The sequence below is a fragment of the Silurus meridionalis genome, chromosome 17, assembly GCF_014805685.1.
Source record: "Silurus meridionalis isolate SWU-2019-XX chromosome 17, ASM1480568v1, whole genome shotgun sequence".
NCBI lineage: Eukaryota > Metazoa > Chordata > Actinopteri > Siluriformes > Siluridae > Silurus > Silurus meridionalis.
In genome coordinates, this window is record NC_060900.1 from 6890910 (window position 1) to 6916541 (window position 25632).

The 25632-nt window shown below is 36.3% G+C and overlaps 1 protein-coding gene across 2 annotated transcripts in view; it reads left to right on the forward strand.

Moving 5' to 3' along the window:
- espn (espin) overlaps nucleotides 1-25632 on the forward strand; it is a 46732-nt gene that overhangs the window by 12145 nt on the left and 8955 nt on the right. For both annotated transcript variants that reach the window (XM_046872302.1, XM_046872303.1), the window contains exons 4-11: nucleotides 170-352; nucleotides 2186-2317; nucleotides 2503-2719; nucleotides 3984-4252; nucleotides 11347-11505; nucleotides 14673-14889; nucleotides 20850-20995; nucleotides 23307-23675. In XM_046872302.1, the coding sequence (XP_046728258.1) occupies nucleotides 170-352; nucleotides 2186-2317; nucleotides 2503-2719; nucleotides 3984-4252; nucleotides 11347-11505; nucleotides 14673-14889; nucleotides 20850-20995; nucleotides 23307-23675 (1692 nt within the window). The remainder of the gene's footprint in view (nucleotides 1-169; nucleotides 353-2185; nucleotides 2318-2502; nucleotides 2720-3983; nucleotides 4253-11346; nucleotides 11506-14672; nucleotides 14890-20849; nucleotides 20996-23306; nucleotides 23676-25632) is intronic.

Sequence of the window (25632 nt, forward strand, 5' to 3'; positions counted from 1 at the left end):
TTATAACAGAAAGCTGAATTTTAATCTACTTGTAACTGAAGCATGCTATTAAAAGTGAAATGCATCTGCTTGACTCAATTTAGCTGGATCTGTTTATCTTTAGTGACCAGGATAAAATCAAGCATGCTTTATAACTGACATTATAAAGGCACTTCACAATCTTTTGCAGATGAACTTTACAAACATCAGCCTATCTGACCAGGACAACGATGGTGCCACTGCAATGCACTTTTCTGCCAGCCGAGGCCATGCCAAGGTTCTCAGCTGGCTTCTCCTCCACGGTGGTGAAATTGTGACAGACAACTGGGGAGGGACACCTCTCCATGATGCAGCTGAGAACGGCGAGTTGGAGGTGGGTGATGCACTGAATTAAGTGTGAGGGTATATGCTATATTACTGTATTATGATTCCTGTTGTTGCATTACATACCAAAGTGTATTAAGGCATAAAAACCTTTCAAATATAGCAATTCCGATATACGGAAAATGTAATCTAAATGATCCTATTAAATGCTTAATCATGTGCGCTTTAGTTGCCGTGGAACTCATGCGGACAATTAAATGGAACATGGGCTTGGCACACAGAGGGAAAAGCAGGTGCTGGTTAATTCAAATGCAAAGTGGAAAACCAGCATTTGCATGACAGACTAAAGCGTAAGCGATCTGACGGAGCAGATTTTGCCATTAAAGGGAATATGTGCGTGGCTTTCCTGTCTACGTAGAAAGTTTTGTAACTTGTACAAAAGGCAGTTTGAGTCTACATTTAAATAGTATTTCAATGTGATTCCCTCTGCTGCAATGCTATTTCCATGTTAATGTACTATATTCACTATTGGGAGATGACAAAATTGAGTGTTTAGAACGGACAAGGGTAAAATTGTTGTTGTTTAGATATTGGTAATAGGGAATATAAACAAATATTACACAGAGGAAATTGCACTTGACCCTGACTACAAAACAATGCTTTATTTAGCTAGTGTCATTCAGCATAAACAACCATCATATAGTTTTATTCATTTAAATTTTCCAGCACTAATTTGTCTATTAAGCAATTATCTAAATGTTTTCTGGTTAATTTGGATTTAGTTTTCTGATTTGTTTAATGTCTAGTAAACTAGTAAATTTGACTGTGGGACGTGCTTCAGCAGGCTGAAGAAGAAAACCAGACAAAATAAGACTGCAGGGCTAGACGCCGGTAACTTTATCCTAGCAAAGTGGTGTAGAGAGAACCACTTTGCACCCTGGGTTTAAACGCAGGACAGCTGTCATCCTGAATACGCTCTCTCAACAAGAGGATCTGTTGAATTTTAGCCATTGGTTTAAAAGCCCGTAGCACTTTTTCAGAGATTAACATATGGCACGGAGAAACACTGTCACAGATATGATGTGTTTAATAGAATCCCTGTCATTAGTGCATTTTGCCATTGTCATTGTTGACTAGTATTTTACTAATGAGACTAAAAGTGTATAAAAAAGAAAATAATGACTATCCCTAGTTTATTGGAAATTTAAAAATTCTTGGTTGGGGTGGGAAAGTTTATTAGGGCTGAAAAAGTGAAGTCTCTTATCAATGAGAAGAACCACAAAGAAAAGGTTTTTGCAAAGGGTGGTTTAAACAAATAATATATATAAACATCATATCAGATAAGGACAACAGGTACGTAATACTACCTTTGGTTTTTTAACCAGGAACGTGTTAAGGAGTATGATTATAAATTAAAATCTTGGTTGTCATTTATGTCAAGACAACACAATTTTGAGTATAATCGGACTTATTAGTGATTCAGTTGTTACTCACAATAATAATCATAACGTAGTAGTACAATATCACTATTGTACCAAGCATTTTATGTCTTTTTTCACATTAAATATGTTTTAACTTTTTAATACTAGGAAATTAGTAAATGTTCATAATTAGCTTAAATATTGCTATTTGTATTGTGTATCATGAAAAGTTTTCATAGTATATTTACCACACTGATAAACTAGAGACCTGACAGACAAGCATGTAAATAGCAATCATAATAACCATATATGTAACTATGACACTGTTAATTAAAACTTTATTGATTCACTTTATTACACTGGCAAAAACACATCATATTTAATATTTATATAGAAAGGGCCTGGCACGGGTGCCAGTTGATGTATTGTCTTGCTCTGGCTTACTTTTTCGTTCTTCACAGTGCTGTCAGATTCTGGTTGTGAATGGAGTGGATCTGGGTGTACGGGATCAGGACGGATTCTCTGCAGCAGACCTGGCCGAATACAACGGACATGAGCAGTGTGCCAAGTATCTCCGTACAGTCGAAAATATGGTGAGAAGCACACGTTACTGTTTGTGGACTTTTATATTAAAAAAATCTAGATTTGCATTATTCAAGATATTCACGAGAAACGCTATCAGCAGCAGAGTGATTAAGCTTCAGTATAAATCTAGAATAGGCTTCTTGATGTATAGGGCTATAAAGTAATGTAGGGTTTTTTCCTGACTTTGCTCCAGAGTGTGGAACATCGTGTTTTGTCACGGGATCCATCAGCAGATCTGGAGTATAAGCAACCTGACTCAGGCCACTCATCTCCACACGCCACGTTAAACACAGCAACCCGTTTCGATATGGGCTCTCCCTCTAGCTCACTGTCTAACTACGACTCGGCCAACTCCAGCCAGTCCAGCACGGGGGAAAAGAAGAACAGCTCTGCACCGTTACGAGTAACAGGTAGTGATAGCATGCATCGAGCTGGACATTTCACACATATTATCATGCTTTCTCACATACACCATTATCTGTAATATATACTACTAAATAAAGCTTCTTATTTACATCCTTTCCTCGTATACATTCTTATATTCTCTCATGCACCCTACCAAAACTCTTATACACTCCATCTTGCACTCTTACATTTACCTGCACACTGCCATACTCATTCACACACAAACTTTATACACACTCGATCATACATTCTTACACACTATAATATTCTCATATATCTTACTACACCTCTTATGTAGTTTCATACTCTCTCTCATACACACACACACACACACACACACACACACACACACACACTCTTAAAATACTTACTTACCTTGTATGATTATACTCTCATGCTCTCATAGGTACTGAAAACCCTTATATATACCTCATGCACACTGTATGATGTGTATGATTCTCTCTCTCCCTCTCTCTTGGAAACACACACACAGATTAAATTAGTAGTTTATTAAAGTGATCCTGTCAGTATATTACTTATTACTTTTTTAAAAAGTTCTTAAATCTTAAGTGCCAAAATGCATCTGGTGCAACATTTAGCAAAAAAATTTTTTAACTATTTTAAAATGTCACATCTATTTATTTCATTTGCACACAATTCTGAACATATTCATATATTTGGACTATTGCTTTTATTTTCCTGAATTCCTCGCATGCATTACATGCTCGATTGTTCAATGCAGCAAATGTGTGCAAGGTTTTCCTAACAATGGGGCACCCAGTGAATTGGGAAACAATGCTGTTCCCAAGGTGCTTTGAGGGGCACATGATTAGAGCCTAACTAGTGGTGCCCTCCAGTGGAAAGACAAAGATCTGCATTGGTTTCTTTGATTTATTTTTTTGTGTAAGTCCGGGTAGACAATGTACATTTGAGGCATTTTGATCCCAGTGTTTTGATGCACCTGTATAATCTACTGCTAATCCTTACTCATTTTCTTTTCTTTGTAAGAAATTCACAAGCTGTACTGTATATGCCTATCCAGCCACCTTTAGATACGTGTACCTGTTCTCACCTGGTTTGAGTTTCAGTCTAAAGGAATGGCAGACCATTTTGTTCAGTGGAGCGCTTTCAGTTCATTGTACAATGATTTGTATTCGAATATGAACATGCTTAGTCATCATCACGTGTAGCAAGCGTATGAATGGATGATGGATGAATAGACCAGACCTTCCTACGTCAGATGAATTTCAAATGTGTGTGTTGTTAAAGGGAGCCCTGAGACAGCCATCACTGACATGCAGACCTACATGGACATGCTAAACCCTGAACATACTGCTGGTGACCAGAACAAGAAGGGGTCTCCATCGCCGCCTCCACCTCCACCAACTTTTCCCCCACCTCTTCCACCAGGCACTTCACAAATTCTCCCACCTCCACCCACTTACCCAGCACCAAATCTGCCCGAAGAGGAGTCTGTGGAGTTTCTAAAGGTGAAGAGCAACCTACGTCACGTGGAAAATTACACAATGAAAAAAGAGGTGTGTATTATTCTATCTATTATTCTTTATCTGACTGAAAAGTAGTCATGCATTTCAAATCTTATCTAATTTTTCATTTTAAATCATATTATTCAGTAACTATAATAAGAAAAGCATGAGGCAAGAGAGTCGGATATATTGTTATAAAACAGGGAAAGATTATACTCTACTTTTTTTGCTTAAGCACTATCCAAGTTCTTCCAATCTTTACACATCCTGCAATATCAAGGTATTAGCATTAATTGGTTTTGGTGGACTCTCTACAGGAGTTCTAATCATCACGCTGAATGAATTTATTATCCTGCATAGCTGAGTGCTCAGAAACAAAAACCCATTCATTCGTCAAAAGACCATGTGAGTGTAATGCGGTTGCTCTGTAGTGAACGAGCATTACAGAAAGCGAAGAATGCCGTGTCGTGTCTGGCCTCTCTTATCTAAGTGGAAGATTTACTAATCAGATGTCAGCTCACAAGGGTTCTAAGCCTTCTGCACATACAATGCTTTATGGAATGACAGTATTTTGAGAAGAAAAAGATAAGCGGTTATACTTAACCTAATGGACAGTAGATTCAGAGTCTATAAGATAATACGGCATGGAGTAATCCCCTAATCTCCAGGGCTTGAATGATGTGTGGTTTCTCATACGCTTATTGAGCACAGCTCAATTGAACCCCCGAGGATTGTTCCCTGTGTTACTGAAACCTTTGCTAAATTTAAAGTGGCATGTCAGTCCATTACACACAGCCTCATTACATATTACAACGGCCTCACAGGGGCACCTCATCAAGCATGAATAAGCACAGTAAAAAGACGACAGCATTGAGCTGACAAGCTGGTAAGTATCATTTATGTGCAAGGATGTATAAAGTGTTAAACTGTAACGTGTGAGTATTTAAAATCATTCGCTTCAATATGTCACGGTCTGTTCATGGTTTTGAGTTAGAAATGTTGACAAAAAAAAGTCAGTTTATTTATTAATTCGCAGTTCTGTATATTATACCTTTTTATGGCCAAATATAGCCATTTCCCACATCAGCTTGCTAGCATCATTGCTGGTCCATTATTTTGGACATCACACTGCACCATTAAGTTATTTGGTGCATTAAGGGTGACACTTACCCCAAGCCATGGATAGTTCATTATATAACAAAAAAAATTATATAATTTCCTTCAATACTCAGTTTTGTCCTTAGGGAATCTCAATTCAACAAATAGCACACTAGGGAATCATTAAGTGCACTCTGGCACATCCACAAATGGGAATATGTGGAGGTGCCAGACAATTTTGGAAACTAACTACCTCACATGAAAAACATGGTCTCCTTGTGCTGCTTGGAGACCATGAGAAAGTACTGGACTGTTGGTGAAGTGAACCTGTGTCCTGGTCAAAATTTCCCACTAATTAAGTCAGGGGGACACAAAAGAACACGCACACACGCACACACATATATAATGCAGCATTTGTGTCCTTAATGAAGGAGGCCCATTAGCTGAGCTCCCACTGGTTTTAATGATGTTCTGAATGATGGACCTGCCATTACTTCAAGTAATTATTGACAGTCTCACACAAAATCAGCCTTTGGTTCCAATGAGAGAAGGAAAATATGTTTTAAAAGCCTTATAAAATAGTGGCACAATAAGTATGTGATAAACCATAAATTATTATGTAATTATTTTATTTATTTTTCATGTATTCATAAACGACAGATCAACCATGCATGCATAGTTACTAAATATCGTAGAATTTGCTAGTGAAAGTGCATGTTAATTCGTGTTATCATTTATGTTATAACAGCTAGAAACAATCATTCCTTTACTTATCTTTTTTTTATTTATTTTAGAAACAATCTAGAAAGTGCAAAGTTCATTTGTTAGGAAAACTGTCCCATGGCAGACACTGGAGACATCTTAAAGATCCCAGCATTATATTTTACATGGAATCAAGTCTCTGTGAATGAGGTATTATACAGTATAATATTAATATAAGATTGTGCATTGAATTACAGCTGGCAGTATCGTTAAAGCCACTTTTATAGAAAATTATTCAATACCTTTTGACCAGATTTGAGAATTTTGCGGTATCACAGTGCGTAAATGGAACAAGAATTCCTGCTGGAATCACATGCTCACGTTGAAGTTCTTTGAGCTCTTTCACAAGAAAGAACTCTGCCTGTTTTTGTAACACAGGCAAACAGATTAGGTGAAGGAGTACACAATCTAATCTAGATACACAAAACATATATACAGTGTGGAAGTAGCAGTCCTGTATGTAGTAGTCATGTATGTATATGTAGCAGTTGAACAGTGGTACAGAACAAATGCATCTAATGTCTACAATGCTTGTTACCACTGTGAGACATGTATGTCAAAATGGTACATATGCATTTATTTGAGGTCTAGTTTCTGGCATCCAATGAAAAGGTTGATTATTTCGAGTAACCTACTTCTCATTTACTTGTCATGAACACATGCATCCCTGCAGCTCTGGTCTAGTTCTTTTCACTTGCATTAAGTATTGAACACTGCTGCCCTGGAACGTATATGCGTGCACACACACACACACACACACACACACACACACACACACTCTCACACACACTTTTTCCCCATTTAACAGAAAGCCACAATTTTAGAAACCACTGAATTCAATGTTAAATAGAAAACACTTACTACACCAAACAAAGTGTTGCACATTGTGCATATAATGAGTGTTGGTGCCATTTCCTAAAAAATACCTTGCCTTGCTTTATACGTTTTAATTAACCAAAAAAATAATAAATCAGTTATACATTTGAACAATTACAATATTCCTTGCTGGTTTGCTGCTGTTATACACATCTTGAAAATTCTTTTTGTTCACAAAACATCTGGGTTCAGATAATAAAGGTTGTATTAATGAGGGGTTCAGTTGTGTTAAACTAAAATTGGCTAAAATTGTCTGGTATACACCAAAAGAAAAAAGTTATCATGCCTGCAATGTGCAATTTGTGTGCTCTTTGTTTAGTGGAAAAAGAAAATAGGCACGAACAAAATCCAAACTATTTGAATGGATACATTTTACTACACTAAATAAACCAGTGACTAAAAGGTCGCTAAATGATTGATGCGTTTCAGCAGCACAGTCATCAGAAAAACGTTGATGAAAATATTTGCCCAAATGCTAAATTGTGTTACTTTTGATTAAATATGAAGTATTTGGTCGCTAAACGCGTGCACTTCTCCTCACAAAAAAGTCACAGATAAAATATATTTCAGATGTTTGCCTTTCACTCAACTGTGCACACCATATGTACACATACATACATGTGGATATATATACACTCGCACGCAGACTCCTACTCACTATTTGTTTGCAGTAGTAAGGAGGAGAAAGCAGCATAGCAACAATGCACATTGTCCATGAAAACCAATCCCTCGAGGCTACCGTAGCACCATAGGTGCTCATGGTAACCACTTCCTGAGGAACAGGCTTCTGTTTAGCCTAATGGAGATTACTGGAGTTTCATTTGTTTGATGTTATCTTTTTTATTTGAATAGCATGAATGATTATTATATGGTCCTATATTTTATATAGCATAAAAGCATTTACTTTACCGTGCATATAGTGTTTTGTGGACTGATTATAAACGTGCACATTTCGTTCCTGACTGAGAGCATCAGTGCAATTTTATACCTGAATTATTAAGAAAAAAAGAATCAAACTGTTGACATACTTTCATAAAGAAGGATCTCTCTGTTTGTAATCAGATTTCTGTTTGCTGCCAGTGCACATAACGCAATCACTAAGCCGGCTGGAGATTCAATACTAGGCAGCCATGTCCTGCCGGTGTGTCACTGTGCTTTGCATAAAAAGTCCTAGCCACTCTGGCTTTGTCATTGGTCAGCATCTGGGCAGTTACATCACTATGCCAGGCTTGGATTGGCTAATGAGTCTGTGAGGGTGGGAAAAGGTAAAGCCAGTGGCAGGTAGTGTGTCACACGCTTGGTGGAATGGGGATCTGGTGTCACCTGTGCAACCTGCAACTCTTGGCTTCTCAGCATTTCTGAAACTGACTGGACTACAGAGACAGAGACAGGGTAAGACGCATTATATCCTTTTTTTTTTTGCCAGATTGCATTTGAATTAATGTTTGGCAATGAGTATGATTCTTCTTGAAACCTCCAGATGGTTCTTAGAGCTTGAATTGTGTTATATGAACTGCACTGAGCAATAAAAGTTAAAGCAAATGTTTTTGAATTTTTTCATGGTGGAAGATTTTAGAAAGCAAATGTCATTGTTATTTTCTGTATGAATATACGTAGTGCTTTATACTTTCTTATCGGCGCTGATACGCCTTCTGTAGATTTCTGTGTGAGCTTACTGGGATCCTGAACATACCGAGAATGAGTCATAACTAAGTCATATTTGCTAAAGGGTAAAGCATTAAAATACGGACTGTATTAATGAAAGTAATGAAAAATTGAACTGGTTCTGAATGGTAAAGGGTTTAGAAAGGCACATCTGTGTGGTGCAGAGGCCAGTACAAGCTTTCACCAATTTCCCTGAGGTATGACAATCACACCACCTGCGTGGGGCCGACTTGTGTTACACCAGAAGCCGGTTTACAGGGAGGGAGGAAGGGGCTTACATCAACAATGCAAATAAGTATGGTTAATATGGCTTTCAGGGCCAGTATTTGTTCATGGTAAGAGGTATAGATCTTAAAAGTATCTGCAGTGGCCTGTAAATACAAATACAATTCTGTTAAACCTCAGATAGGCTTATACTGTATTTTTTTTTTGTCCAACTATATGTAAATATTTATATATTTTTTATATAAATATTTCTTCAGATTTTTTTTAACACAGTTGCCTTAAAAGCAGGTGTGGCATCACCATGTCCTCTCTGCTTCATGTACATTTTAATTATTCAGGCTTATTCTTTCAGCCTATTTGTCTGTCACCTGCTTCACCGTTTTATGACACAATTTTTGTTTATTGTTTCGAGTTTTCTTTTTGTTTTGGGGGTTGCATTTGTCATATTGGTACTATAGCAAAATAACATTTGTACATCCTCATTGGCAAACAGTTGAGGTGTTTTTGGAACCGTACAAGGTATGACCCTTGAAAGGTGGGATTGAAATGCAAATAGAGGGTTTTTGCATTAGGAAAATTCCTTGAGACCAGGAAAAGCAGCATTGCATTCTTTTTTGTGGAGGGCATGGAAATTTCTAGAAGATGGCTACCTATGTTTAGGTAGAAAAGAACTGGAGGAAAGAACCATGTGACTATTTTTGTACATATTTAACTATTTAATCAGTTAGAATTATAAAATTGTCTGTTATCATGTATGAGAGAATTGTGAGCCCGAAGAAAAAGCAATAGAATCAAACTTTCGGACTTATTCTTTGACATCTTTTTTTTATTATGTAATTTGTAAAGCCCTGGAAGTATGTGATATAACACACCATGCTATTGTTTTGCTCTTATATGTTTTTTCCGCATCCACATTTCCAACTCAAATCGATCTTCTGTGTGGAAGAAGCTATTTATATCCATATGCATATTGCTCTGATAATCTATTTCCTCCTTAGGTGTATGCATCAGTGGTCAGGCAGTAACAAAAAGGCCTGTAGGCCTATTCATCCAGTCCTGAGTCAAATGCTTAAGCACAATGTAGCATGATTACATTTCTCAATGCAGGTCTGTTGTATCAGGATTAGTTTGGCTTTTTGTAAGGAGCTGGTAAACCATGTTGTGTACTATATCTATTACAGTTTCTTGGAAACTTGGAAAGAATTTTGAAACTTAAGTATAAATTAGTCTCAAAGTATAGAAGGATAAAAAAGATCCACACCATTATTTGATCAGAAATGGTCCTCTACACCCTCACAATCTTGCAGTTTTCTAGTCTAATCATTTGTCTGTCATGAACACAAACTCTTTAAATAGTAGACAAGACTGGAAAATACTTATCTTTGTCTGTCTATGTTGGGTGTACATGTGCTCATGATTCTTGAATTTGGCTAACAGGCTTGAAACCTGATGTGGTCTTCTGCTGTTGTAGCCCATCCACCATAATGTTCGAAGTTTTGTGAATGCTAAGATGCTTTTTCTTTTTTTGTTTTCAGTTATGATTTGAACAAATCTTTCTATTTTACTTTGACCACTGTTGTCAATGAAATATTTTTTTCCTGTAGAACTATTAATTGGGCAATGTTTTTTGGTATTTTTGCACCACTCTGTGTAAAATCTATTGAGCATGAGCTTACCAGATTCTAGAATACTCAAACCATATCAAATCCAGCACCGACAACCATGCCACGGTTAAATACACAGAGATCATATTTTTCCCCATTCTGATGTTTGGTGAAAACAATAACTGAAGCTCTTGCCCTATATATGTATGGTTTGATACACTGCATTGTTGCCACCTGATTAGCTGATTGGATAACTGCATAAACATGCATGTGTACAGGTGTTCCTGTATATTTGTGAAAGCACACTGACCTTACCAAGAGAAACACTATTTTATCTTTTTATACAGTAGGAAAAAGGTCAGAATGGAATAATTATGATTCAGAGGCAGAGGCAAAGAAATGACAAAGTAATTGATTTTCTAAAATGTCACACATGGTCCAACTATATTGCCTCCACCCCAACCTTATTTGTAAATTCAAATAACCATGTCAATGTTGATAAATTTTGTTTTATTTCATATGAAAGAAAAGAGACAGATGCAAATCCATTATGCCAGTTTTACTTCTTTGTACAAAAAGAAATTAGAGGGGAAGAACCACTGCAGTCTTCGATTCAATTATTCATCAGCTGTTTTAATATATATATATATATATATATATATATATATATATATATATATATATATATATATATATATATATATATATATATACACAAGAGAATGTACACAAGAGAATGAGAACAAACTACAATCTTTTCAGTCTGATCTGAGATATACGTAGAAGCTTTACACATTCGATCAGATAACAAAATGGATGAATAGTGTACGGTTTCATATTGTAGAGCTCCGGCTGCAGATCCATCACTGATTATCACTTTGTGGTCTCTATTTTTTATTTTGTTTTTCGAACTAGTTGTCAGGAGGGGAAAACTCAGACAGACTGCGGCGGGTGGACTCCAACAGGAAGTCACGAAGCTTCAGTAAGCAGCCCAGCACTGGAGACTATTACAAGTCCCTGGGCAACGACATCACGGACGGGCAACTCGAGACAGAGATGGCACCCAATGAGGAGGTACATCAAGAAATGTTCCAATTCCTAGATATTGTTTTGGGTGCTGTTTTGGTACAAGTTGTTTTTACATGTCAAAAAAAGCACAGGAAAGCAATAGCAGCATTTGTGTTCCCGTGTGTTTTTATCTAACTAGCAGTTCTTTTACAAATCCGTGCAAGGTGTGGCACAACACTGGCAGAACCTGGCTTTTAATCCACATATCACTTGCACTGCTCGATAAACACTGTGAGCTGTTTGCGCAGCTCTTTTATCGTGTTACATAATTCTGACATTTGGGGCCTTGTTTTTTTTTTTTTATATAGATCATCAACACAGAGTTACGCCCCATTTCCAAAACAAAATACGTGTTCTCTGGCCATTGTGCATGTTTAGTATGAAAACAAACTGAAATGGATATAAAACAAATAATATTTTTCTGCAAATGAGTTAAGAAAAATACAGATTCAGGTTTGACAAGTTCAAATGCTAATAACTGGATTGTTCACTAGATTAAAAAAAAATTCAAAGCAATTGTCCTTATTTAATAAATAGAGTAGGAACTACAAAATGCAATAAAATTCTCTCTCATGTCAGTTATTTGCACATTTTTAGTTTCATTAAAAACCTTGTCTTGCTTCAGTCCTTAATGCTTGATTTTATAATCAACTTTATAATCAATTTTAACAGAAGAACAAATAAATAATGCATAATAACTCATTCCAATTGTTAATATGTAATTTATAACAAAAACACAAAAAAACGTATATACATTAAAAATGATACATTTTTTTTGCGTTAAGAAAGAATAAATAAGAATGTCCTTTAAGTGTAAATTTGTTCGTAATGAGCAAACCAGTGGCGACTGCGGCAAGGAAAAACTCGCATGAAGAATAAACCTTTAGAGGAACCAGACTTAGGAGGAAACCTATACTCATCTGGGTCGCACAGAATTTCTATTTATTACAGATAAATGATGTTTAGCTGTGCACTGATGGTGATTAACTACAGTCCAAATCCAACCCCAAAGCTCCTGTCTTAAATTCATGGATACCCAGGCTGTTCATGGGAAACGATCCCCAGCTGCACATAGTGGCCTCCAATCTAAGAGAACACCACACAGTTTTGCATTTTAATATTGTGAGTTTAAATCTTCACGATGCCACAGCCATCTGTAATTAAGAGTCTTCTCTGGTTTCTCTGGTTGGTGTGTATGCAAAAGAAGGCAGATCGAAGGTTTTTGGATGAGGAGCAGCTTGCTGGCTGGCTTCATGTCTCAGATCACTAAAGTTTTCAAATGATCAGTTAAGTTTTAAAATGCAGCAATGCAATGACATGTCTGGAGGTGGTAGCTCAGAGGATAAATCTCACGTTTACTGATCGGACCATTGGGGGTTCAAGCCAAGCAGCCACTCATGGGGCCCTTAAGCAAGGCCCTTAACCCTCTGTGCTCCAGGTGTGATGTATTATGTCTCACTACAGCTTTCTAACTTTCCTGGGACGTGCCAAGAATTTTACTTTGCTGTAAAATACATGTGACATGTACAGTATAAAGCATGTTTTTCTTTTCTTTATTTATTATCCTTGGACAAATTTCATGACAGGTGGTTTATTGAGAAGAAACTGTATTTGGTGGACAGTGCAGACAGCATAAAAATCTCCTTTTTATTCACAGATAAGACACAGATAATAATCCAGTGCGTTCCATCTTCTATGGGCTTTTATAGCAGATATGAGTATGTGTTTGCTATGTAATATGTGTAATAGAGCAAAGCTAGATATTGGGTGGAAAATTAAAGAAAGTAGGTAAAGAAATATCGTTGCAGTTTCTGTATTAATGTTATTCACTCATAACCAGTGCACACACAACTCACAATTGGCTGTAATCTCCGTTGAGCTAATTACATTCCCAGTAGGAATCCACCCTCTCCAGTGGAACCAGATGGTACTTGACATGTCCCCTGAGTAAAGACCCATTAGCCCATTATCTGCTTCATTCATCGTGACATGAAGTGAGCCATATGGTGGGAGAAGCGTGGGTTCAGTCATTGCAGGGGAGGGGAATAACATGCACGCGTCTGGCACATGCTACATGCGGGGGGCTGTGGGCACGTGCCACAGAGGGGGAGGAGGAAGGAGCAGGGAGGGGAAGTTATTAGTACCGTGACAGCTGGGGGTGCTGACAGGGTAAATAATAGTCCCCTGAGGGCAGGAGTGTGGAGGATTGTAGGGCTTAAGTCAAAACAGATGTCTGCTCATTCCTCCGAGTAGCTGATCGTCCTCACTTAGCTTTTGAACCCTAATGAGACAGCACGAATATGTGAGCATGGAGATGATTTTAAAAAACTGAGATGAATGAGATGTAATTAGTATGATTATGGTAATTATATGTAACTAATACAGTTGTCACTTATGCAGTTAATTACTAACTTTTGACTAAGCAATTTAATGTATGAATAATACATACATACATATATAAATAAATGTATGTGTGTATATATATATATATATATATATATATATATATATATATATATATATATATATATATATATATATATATATGTATATATATATGATATTACAATTAATTACTAATATTGGGTTATAATTATTATAATAATAGATGATTAAAATAATATTCATATTTCATTTTACAATATACATGGATAAATCATTTTAGTGGAGTGCATTTGTTCAATCTAGCAAATTTTATGAGTGAAAACCAGGATTGTTCCTCAACACCTAATTTATTTGATTCACACTTTGAGTCCTCACGAACATCCATTAATGGAAAGAATACAAAATAGAGTGATAAAAGTGACGATACTTGAGTAAAAGCAAACATAAAAGTAATGATCATAAAATTGACTTAAGTGAATAAGACCTCTTCTGAAAAACTAGTATTTGACATTTAAATCACGTCTCTATTTGTCTATTGACACGTACGTAATTCAAAAAGCTTTATTGTCTGTCATTTTCTGTTGATCGGGGAAGGTAAAATACTACAATTACAGTAAACCATGTCCCCGAGTACTGAGATGAGAGTTTCCTTCTACCTCTGATAACTTTCATTCTCCATAAGCAGTGTTAGAGCTACAATGTGGGAGAAACTACTGATGACTCTTGGCTCTTGGTTTAGTTTGCCATGATTTGACAGTAAAATGATGGTGTTTTCTTTCTCCGTACAGGGTTCAGCTCTGGTGGAAGAGCCGGCTGACGCCGCCCCCGTTGTGGAGAACGGGACGGGAGAGACAGAGGAGCCTCCTGCACCTCCTCCTGCGCCTCCTCTGCCTCCCTCACAGACTCCACCTCCAGCACCTCCTCTGCCTGAGGTCCCATCACCTCCACAGAGCACCAGTGCTCCTCCAGCGGCCTCCAACCAGCGCCGCATGTCCTCCTGCAGCAGTAAGTACTTTCTGACTCATTAAAAGCAAGCCTTTGTCCTTGTCGTTTTTTTCCCATGTCACTCCTGTCACGTTTTGAATGTGCAGGTGCTTTGTTTCCTGCCTGCTCTTTTTCACGCCATCCTTATTTAAATAGTCCTTCAGTCTTCTTCATTCTTTCTTTAGCTACATGTGCCTTCCTGTTGGGCATGTAGGGCTGATCATGTGGTCGGCTCGATTCGTAACCTGACCGGTGACTCGTCAGCATGGGGTGAAAGTGATGCTACTTGCTATTAGTTTAAACTGGAGACTTAGCATTTTGGACTACAGTGGTTTATCAACACAGTGATAAAATAAGAAAAAACAATAAAAAACACAATAAAGGAAATTTATCTCTGGTCTTTGCTGGACAATCCTTAGGTGTAAATGTGTGGGTGAACATGTGCTTGTGTTGCAATGGAATAACATCCCATAATTGCTGTATTATTGTCTGATGTTTGAGCGTTTGCAGGATAGGCTTCAGATATTCATGAATCTGACCGCAAAAGGAATGAAATTTCCGTATTTCAGTATTCCATATTTCTGTAATTATTAGGTTCATGTCAGCTACAGCATTAATATTAAGTAAATTCTCTCTCTCTCTCTCTCTCTCTCTCTCTCTCTCTCTCTCTCTCTCTCTCTCACTTTCTCTTTCTTTTGCTCTCTTCCTTTTTGCCAATCGGAGTAATCCTGTGAGGAAAATGATATTCATTGTTTAAACATGGCAAACACAAACACTTCAGTTCAATATATGATGTGACCCTGATTTATGCTCGCTCTGCTAACTTCTGTTGTTGTTTTTAATAAATTGAATGAGCCGATATTTCCTAATATATGGCAACAACTTCTTGACGTGTTAATTGAAAATAATAAAAAAAACTTCTCATTGTACATTTTTATTAAGGTAATTTCCTATTTTTAAATATATATAGTGGAACCTCAATACTTGCGACCTTGACACTGGTGAACTCGATAGTTCGTACTTTTCATTTGGAACTGTACTTTTCATTTTGGACTAAGAGTAACTTGCGAAAAATCTGATAGTTCGCGAGAAGCTGCGAGTGGCTCGAAAGTTCGGAGGAACATTTCAAAACAGAGTTTGTACTAATAATTTTTTTTTAAATGTAACAAAAACTATTTTATTATTGTATTATTCATTTACAGCAATAAATAAAACATTTATGACCAGTAATTCATAATTTATGTTGAGTTTACAGTACAGTACATGTACAATTCCCCTTGAAAAAGGAACCATTATAAGGAGAGTCAAAACCTCACAATTTTTTGTTTCTCGTGAGGGTCATAAAACGTAACCACCGCGAGTATCGAGGCTGCACTGTATAAATATATTTATTTCATCCAGAAATCTGTAAAACCTCTGGAAATTGTGCATTTGTCTGTAAAAGCAGTTATATTAGTAATATAGAAGTGTTGGGGGAAGTTTTAAGAATGGCATTAGTCCTTTAAATTCAGAGCTACTCATGCATTTTAAACCACATTATTCAATAACCACTATGAATTATTCATGAAACAAAGCGAAACTGATAGGAAACAGTATGTAGTTAGGAGAGTAAAGGGTGTTAAGTCTTTACCTGGTGATGAGCTCTGGGATTTGAAAGGTTTAATGATGTAACAATGCAGTATGTTCAATCAAAGCACCGTTTTAAATATAAGTAATAGAAGCCTAGATTTATTTTATGTTATTTCATGTCAACTTCACTTAATATAATATAATATGATGTAATATAATTAAATATAAAATAATATATTGTTTTCAGGGTGCAGAAAATATACTTTTCTGTATATTTCCATATTTAATTTTTTCAATGCTCAACATCCAGGCATGTTTTTGTTTTGTTTTTTACCTATGAGTTTGTTAAAAAAAAAATTACTTAATTTACATTAATTAAAACATTATCTAAAAATCATCCAAAAAATTTGTGGGAATTATGTGATTATTCACAGATCAGGTTCATATTTATGTCACATTCAATCTTCAAGCCCTTTTTAAATTCATTTGGACCATTTTTGCTAGTTCAGAAAACAAACGCAGCAATAGCGCTGTGTTCTTCTTTCGGTTTCTGCTATGTAAAAAGATCGAGCAGTGACCCCTCTAGGTTACTGTCTGCAACATATTTGATGTTAAGAAAAAAAAAAACAGTCAGGAGACAGTTGTAAATATTTTAAAGATTTGCCCTGTTGCCATGAGAGCAGCCTGGCCGTGCTTCCCAAGTATCCGTTTACGAATTAATGCGCGGGGTCTATCGTTACCTTCAAATCAGGTTTAGTGTTATCCCATTTGCGTAATTGCTCGTCTTCCAAGGGACATCAGCCTCGGACCATACAGTTTAGGATTATGTCAACAAAATACCATGCATTGTATAGCTGGTAGTGCATTTGTGTTAGTCAATCCATTTGTTTTGTCCGAGCATCTATGCCTTAAACAAATTTGAATAAGGACCTGAACAGGATGTATACACAGGCTAACAAGAGAGGCCTAATGCCTCAGGGGCGGCTGTGGACAAAAGAGCCCTCTGACAAATAGATTTACTGGTTACACATGAATCTAAGGACTTATATAAGCAGTGTATGCAATTGTGTAATTCACTCTCAGTGTACAGATGCACTCAAATAGATTTTTTCTGTTTGAGATAAAGGTTTAAGTGTAAGATTTTATTAGTAATTGTGATGTCGCTTTCACTAGTACGTTCTGAATTTACCATTAGACTCCACCCTGAACCCCATGTCACCACGTGTGATGCATTTGCCAAAAAAAGCAGTTCACACATTTTTAGTTTTATTTACTAATTTTATTTTTGTCCTTTTTGTGTTTTTCACTCTTCTCTTATTCCTTTTCTATTCATTTTACCTCCATTCTGACTTATCACTTCATTTATCACTTCCCTGCTGCCACTGTCTTTCCATCACTTGTTCTGTCACTTTCTTTCGCTTGGACTTTATCTTGGTTTTTTTCTACCGGTGTCTTTTTTGGCCAAAATCTTCTTTCCTTCTATGCGGTCACTCTAAAGGAGAGAATCTCTCCTCTGCCTCCTCTGTCACTCCTGCCCCAGAATCACTCCGGCAGAGGAAGAGTAAGTATTCATTTAACCCTCACCGCAGATCTCTGTCCTGTGTGTGTGTTTGTGGGTGTATTTACTATATATATATATATATATATATATATATATATATATATATATATATATATATATATATATATATATATACACATATCCTTCCTGCTTCCTGTTCACCTGTAAACTTATTTGGATATGTTCCAGCATCATGGTTGCATTCTTTTATAGTCAATAACTCTGTTTGAGTGCAAGGAACAAAACACATTGGAGCAGTGCTGTTATAGCGAAATAATTAAATTCGGGATGTTGTAAGGCAACCTGATTTACAGTTATTACCTATAACTATTTTTATATAACAGCATGCTCAAAGTGTTTTATTCCTCTTATACCACAGCAGTTTGAGTTTTTATGAGTTAAAGAATGACACTTCATTCAAATTAGTTCCCGTTATACATCATAGCAGCTATAAAGTTGCAGCTTTATTAAACAACCTTACATAAAACTTCACCATATTAAATATTATTTATTTCTAAAGTGTTTGTGTGACTCATCTACAATACAAGCCAAGTACAAATACAGTACAATACTGTTGCTATAAAAAAAATGATGATGTTTATATTGTAGCTAGAATCCCTGTCAGAGCTGCTGTCATAGAAAAATAAGCAACAAATAAGAATGTAGTGTTCCAGCGTGCTGTGGTATACAGAGGATTATATTCTAAAAAATATGATGTTGTTTTTTAGGATATCAATTTAATATTTAAGATGGACCTTTTAAGAGGCTTTTGTTGATATGTTGGTTTAACTGTCTGGCAAAAATAATAAGCACGGGGAGGCCGTTTCACGTATAACATGACATGCAGAGAATTTAGATATATACATTAAATGGTAGCAATTTTGGTCTTTGAACACTGCAATCATGAAACTAATCATATAAAATAATCCGTATACAATTAAAAATAGTGTTTATTAGTATTTGTATATAATTACAAATACAGTGTCAGTGCTTTAAATTGATGAATTCAAAAACTGGGCAAAATGAAAGAAAGAAGATTAAAAAAAGAATTCTAGAATAAGCAACTAATTAAACTGAATTAAAACGTTCAAGTACAAACAAGTTTTGAAAAATATTTAAATATGTGCATATAAGTATTAGTACATTCTTGTAACCTTTATATTTTCATGTTGTTATTTATTCAAGTGTGTTATTTTAAGCACGTTCTGAACTAAACCACAGTAAAATAAAAAAAAGTGTACAATGGTCTGTAAACATTCAGTGGATTAATATCAGAGCACACAGGCTTGGTGACTGACCCCTTCCTTCATCCCTTTGCTTTTGTATCTCTGTATCAGTACTGTCTCTATTATAGCACACACATGAGAGCAAAGTAAGAATACTGGACTTAGTTTTAGTAAAAAACGACTTATATGTGCTTATATGCACTTATATGTGCTTGAAGCTGAAGATGAATCAGGACACGAAGGCTGATGGTATTGTTTATTGTCACTGGCATGCATATATTTATATATATATATATATATATATATATATATATATATATATATATATATATATTTATATATTTGACATGGGTGTTTGCTTGTGAATATAAGTGTAAATTGCATATTAGTTTCCTTTCTGGCCTCCGCTAATTTTCCTCATAGTGCATTTTAAAAGAAAGGTGGAAAAGGGAAAGGCCACTGAATAGGCGATGAGAGGATGAGAGAAAAAAAGAGAACAATTGCATGAGAGACCGCAGGAAAGTGTGTGAGAATATAGAAAGGGGAGTCCAGGGTGAGTGACTTGAAATCCACTTCCAATTTGGCAGCGAGCTGCTGTCCAAGCTGATTAGTGCTGATCTCTTTAGAATTTAGAGCTGTGACGAGCCCGAGCGTGCAATTTTTTTTTTTTTTCAATCATTCCTTGTTGAAAGACATGGAAGCAAGGGTTTGCAGCATTAGTGATGTAAGAACGCCATTGTTCCCAAGGACAGCTAAACCGAACTCATCAGGTGATGTAGAGTATTGTTTGAAGTTATATAACATCAGGACTGTAAATGCTTGCTTCTTGTTTGGATGAAATTGTAGAGGTAGAAAAAGTAAGTATCCGATTCCAGCGTATGATTTTACGGTAGATTTATTCACTGTAATTTGCTTGTGTTTGATGCTAATTCAAATTTTCTTTATAACCTCTGAAGCCTTACTCAAGAATGTACAATGTAATATGTCATATGGTTACATTTACGTGTATGACCTGCTGATCTTTCATATAAAACCCCAAAATGACTAGAAGATAGTTGTTCATTGTTTAGTTTGGTTTGGAGTAAAAGTTACAGACAAGTGTCTTTTGTTTCAAAAATGGAACAAAATGAATAATGTGATTAAAACTTTTTGTAAGCTGATTGTGCCTTAATCCTGCATCTTGCACCAAGATTAAGCAGAATTTGATTCTGTGAGAAAATAGATTTATCATAACAGTGTTGTTTACTTTTAAACAATTTGCTTTAATGGCTTTTTCCAAAGCAAGGATTTTATTTAATGTTTAAAAATGTATAATTGAATTGCATAGGCATGTCACATGTTTAAAACCTTAATGAAAACTTTTTGCCATCTAGGAATAAAGTCTCATTTAATTTATTGAACTGGAACTTTTTTTAAACTTACGTTTAACTAGTTACCTTTTTCCATTAAGTAATTTTACAATCAGACTATGAAACTGATAGATAAGTCATAAATAATAGTGCTTATTATTTACATACTTTTATTTTTGTATGTTATTAAGTTTTATAAGTTGTAGATGATGCATTGTCTCTTTCCCTCTCTCACACACATTTTCCTTTGACTCACACTTCCTGTGTTTGCTGTAGGCACTAAATCCTTCAACATGATGTCTCCTACTGGCGATAACTCTGAGCTTCTGGCTGAAATTAAAGCCGGGAAAAGCTTGAAGCCCACTCCTCACAGTAAAGGCTACACAACCATTTACTCCAGCAGCGGCTCTACAGCGGATAACGTAAGTGCTGTTCTGTCATTAACTACAATATGTCCAGGATAGAAAATACACAGTGACTAGTTCCAGAAATGTGTCAGTGTGAATTATTTCATATGCCAGAATGAACCATCAAAACCTCTCCAACATTCCAACAGCTTCGGCAATGGCGAAACATTTCTTTGTACTAGAGTGTATGTTAATGAAACGCCAGTAACTTGTATACGCACGTACCTGCACGTGCACACAGCAGCTCATTTGCTTTCAGTGACACCCATAAAACTCAACTCACAGAGAGCAGGAGCGAAGAGGACAAAACAATTTTCAGAGGCAGAAGTTGATGTTATTTTTACTTATGGTAACACCAATTCAAATTTTATATAGTATAGTAATTTTATTTATTTTTTTAATCTAGACAGAAATGATAGAAAATGTGAATGAAGTGTGATACAATACAACCAAATACACCCACTCTGATGCCAGAAAGGTATTTAAGGGGGTTTTCTTATATTTCATTAGTCATTTATCAGCCACTTTAGGTTCTTATTTGTGTAATTTGACAGATTACATTTATATATATATATATATATATATATATATATATATATATATATATATATATATATATATATATATGTTTTGGATTTAGTTAACACTATTATAATGAAAATATAATTTTTTAATTGCCATTAGATTTTATATATACTTAAAGAAAAAATTTAATCTATTTAAGCTTAACAATGCTATCCATCAAACTGCAGTAGCTCCTCATTAGTTGTGTGATTTGAAGCGCATCATCAACTGAGGTTTTACATTAGATCATTTCCATACATGTAAATTTACTCAAACCGAGAAGTTCTAAAAGGATATGAAAATGTTTCTGAACTTTCTGGCATATTTGCTTCTATGAGCACTTTATGGATAAATTCATTTTTATACAGCTTGTTAAATAAGCTTGTTGCAAGTGTTCCAAGAGGTGTCCATAGGCTGGCTGGTTTGTCAGTTTGTCATCTCTGTTGCACATATATGGCGTGTTATTTGACGAACACAGTAAAACACAAGGCATAGGCCTTTATATTTTATCTGGATGTGTCAGATATGGAATATAGCAGTGGTCCCCAACCCCCGGGTCAATTGGTACCGGGCCGCACAAAAAAAATACATAACTTACAGTATTTCCGTCTTATTTATTATCTGATTCTGAACGATGTTTTATTTTGGAAAATTACTGGATTCTCTCCACCACATTTGTCTATGACTCACTCTTGATGCATGTCAAGATTCTTCCCTCGGTCACATGTCTTACCTACATCCACTACCTTCTTAAATATGCTGCTCCCGCCGCTAACACAAAATACATTACTGCTAAATTGAAACCCCCAAGCTAGCAAAATAAACAAAAACAACACAGTGGATTCACGTTTATTATTATATTTAGAAAATACCAGTTTTTATGGTCGTATCATTGTGTTGCATTTATTCGCCACACCTTAAAGGTGAAAATATTGTCTGACAATAAACCGGTCCGTGGCACAAAAAAGCTGGAATATAGTACGGTTTATAATATATTACAGTTTTTACACAGCAGTGGTGTGTGTACACGGCTGCATGGATACAGGACAATAGATCACAAACACAATTGGGGCACAAAAGGATTAAATGGGAAACTTTAATCCTTTTCCCAAAGGGAAACAATAGAATCAGTATGACTAATTGATTTATAAACAAGAACACGAGGAACATGGTATATAAGAATCTGGAAATGGTAAAAGGAACGAAAGCATAAAGAGAGTGGAAGATGATAGGGAAAGAAAAAGGGAATATGTAAAATATTAGAATCCAAAAATGCTATGCTGAGAATGATCCACTAACTAAATAATGAATCAACAATAGGCCTAGAATTGATTTTGCAATGCCCTTTTTTTTCTTTTCAACCTGGTCCAAATAGGTTTCCATAACAGTCTTTAAATGTATATGTATAGTGGGTGTACCGTACCATAATTATTGGTGTTTAATGGGGGAGAGGGGTAGGTGGTAGCTTAGTGGTTAAGTCATTGGACTTTGCATCCAAAGTTCAAGAGTTCAAAACCCAGCCACATCAAGCAGCCACTCCTAGGCCTCTGAGCAAGGCTCTCAACCCCATAGCTATTCAGTTTTATAAATGAGATAAGATGTAATTCACTCTGGATAAGGGCTCCTGTCAAATGCAGTAAATGTAAAGGAAAAAAATAATTTAAGAATCCAGATTTTTGTGCAATGATCTTCAGGATAATGTGTACACTTTTAGAATATAATTCAATTATATTTCTAATCCTACTGTAATTTACCTTTTCAGGGAGAAAGTCCAGCATCACCTCAGTCCCAATCTGAACCCCAGTCGGAACCCCAAACAGAGCCCCAATCTCAGTCGCAGTCACAGTCACAGCCTCAGTCCAATCCAGTCCAATCTGCTCCAACCTCCCCATCTACATCCACAAATCCTTTGACTCGTGGCAATGTGAGCACATCACAGAGCTGCGATCAGCTACCGATTGTGGTCAATGGCAGCGGTGGCACTGTTCAGGCGCGCAAGTCCAGTGTAGATATAGAGTCCCTGGTGCCTACCCACGACGAACAAGGCAGAGCCATTCCTGAGTGGAAGAGGCAGGTGATGGTGAGGAAATTGCAAGTGAAGATGCAGGAGGAAGAGGTGAACAAGAAAAAGGTAAGAAAATGGCTAAACCGTTAAAAAAAAAATTTTTTTGGAAGATAAGCTGAGAAATGGTCTTTTCTTTGCTTATAAATATCTCTAATTATAGAAGCCATAGTTTACATGAGCATGTGTACTTCACATTTTCACTTTCTCAGCTTATGCAACAGCTGTTATTTTTTGGCTCCGGTCTTGTACTAAGGAGCCTAATGGGTGTGGATGTGCGATTTTGCATGTTGTGGTGTGTTAGTGTGCATTTACTGTCTAACTTTCATCTAAAATCATCTCACATTAAATAATCTCTGATACATGTTCATTTTAAACCATGATATTTAGCTTTCTTGTGTATGATTGAGGCTCAAATATGTAAAAGGTCTCATGATGTAACTTGCTGAACATTTAAGACTTGTATTTCACAGCAGTGGAATAGAATGTGTCAAGAGATGCTGGGATTAGTTTCTTTAATCTTTTTTGTGTGAACCTCTAGACTTCAAAAAAGCTATTCCAACTCATAACCTTAGTTGATATAGATTTGCTGTTTTTGGATAATATTTACATGTGTTAGATGAGAAAGAACAAATCTTTTGTGGGTGCACATAGGTTTTTTTTTTTTTTTTTGAAACAAGAGCATGTTGTGGTCATCAATTTGCTTGTGAAAGCTTCAAATGCATTCATTCACCTGTATGATGTTGACTTGGTCTGGGATGTGACAGACACAACATCCCAGCTCTTTGTAAATATGAAAGTAAACACACCTGTCATTTGCTGGTTGTCAGGCAGGGCTTAATGTCTCACATGTCCGATAGAAGAAGCAATTTATCGGTGCGCATGTTATAGAAGACTCATCTGACTAGCTTTAATATTAACAGCTGATATGTGATCTTGATCAAAGACCAAATAGGAGACTTTTGGCAATTAGTTTAAGGATTATAAAGAGTTAAAGCTTAATAGGCTTTGAAACAGGAGGCAAAATTTGCAAATGCATTCATCACAACTTGCATTTCTTCCCTAAATGGTCGAGTGGTGTGAATCCGCATCTGCACTTTGATTTTTTTTTTTTTTGTCTTTTGCATGAGTTTTTGTGCTGTTTGATTGGACAATGACTTCTACTGTGGTGTGATGCAGTGTTCACTTTGGGGCTGCTGTGACCATCCCAAGACAATTTGAAATAATATCAATATTGCTTTTTTCTTGTGAAACCTAAGATGTAGGTATTGGTGATGGGGCATGACAGCTCTAAGTTTTTACATGAGGATTCAGTGGTGTGATGCAAGGTGCCCTCACACTGCATATTATGTCTAAATCTTGGAATGCAGTTATGTCTGTCTACTTTTCCCCCTATTTTCCAAAATTCATGTCTATGTTTTCAAAATCTATCAAGGCCAGTGGTTGTCAATCAAGTATACTAGAAGCACCTGTCATTCCATAAACTTTTACATGTTCAATCGAGGTCATTTGACCATCATGATTGTAGAGCAACTGAATTGCTAGTAGATTGGACTAATAATGTGGAATGACTTCTTAAAGGCTTGGTCCATAATCCAGACTACAGATTCCAAATAGGTTGGATAAGCGTTCCTGTTCAATAGGAATTTGATAAAGCTGTATTTAAGCCTAAAAGAGAAAGTTTATCCAAATAAACATGCAGTATTGCGATCGGCAACCTCAGCAACTGCAAGTTGCTATAGGTCACACTGCTTCAGCTCATCTCAGCCATAGTAAAGCAGCTACCATTGCACCACTAAATCCATGTAAGGTTTGAAATGTTTGGTGTGAAGAAGCATGTCTGAGAAGCCTTGGACCAACAGACTGAAGGACAACCCATCCTTGTGTTTTTGTTCCTCTCTGTCTCCTCCTCTGACTCTACTTTAGTTTTCTACCAGTGGATACATTGAGGCACGAGACTGGCATTACTCTCATGCACACAATGCTATACTGGGTCCATTTGGAGAACTAATGACTGAGGATGATC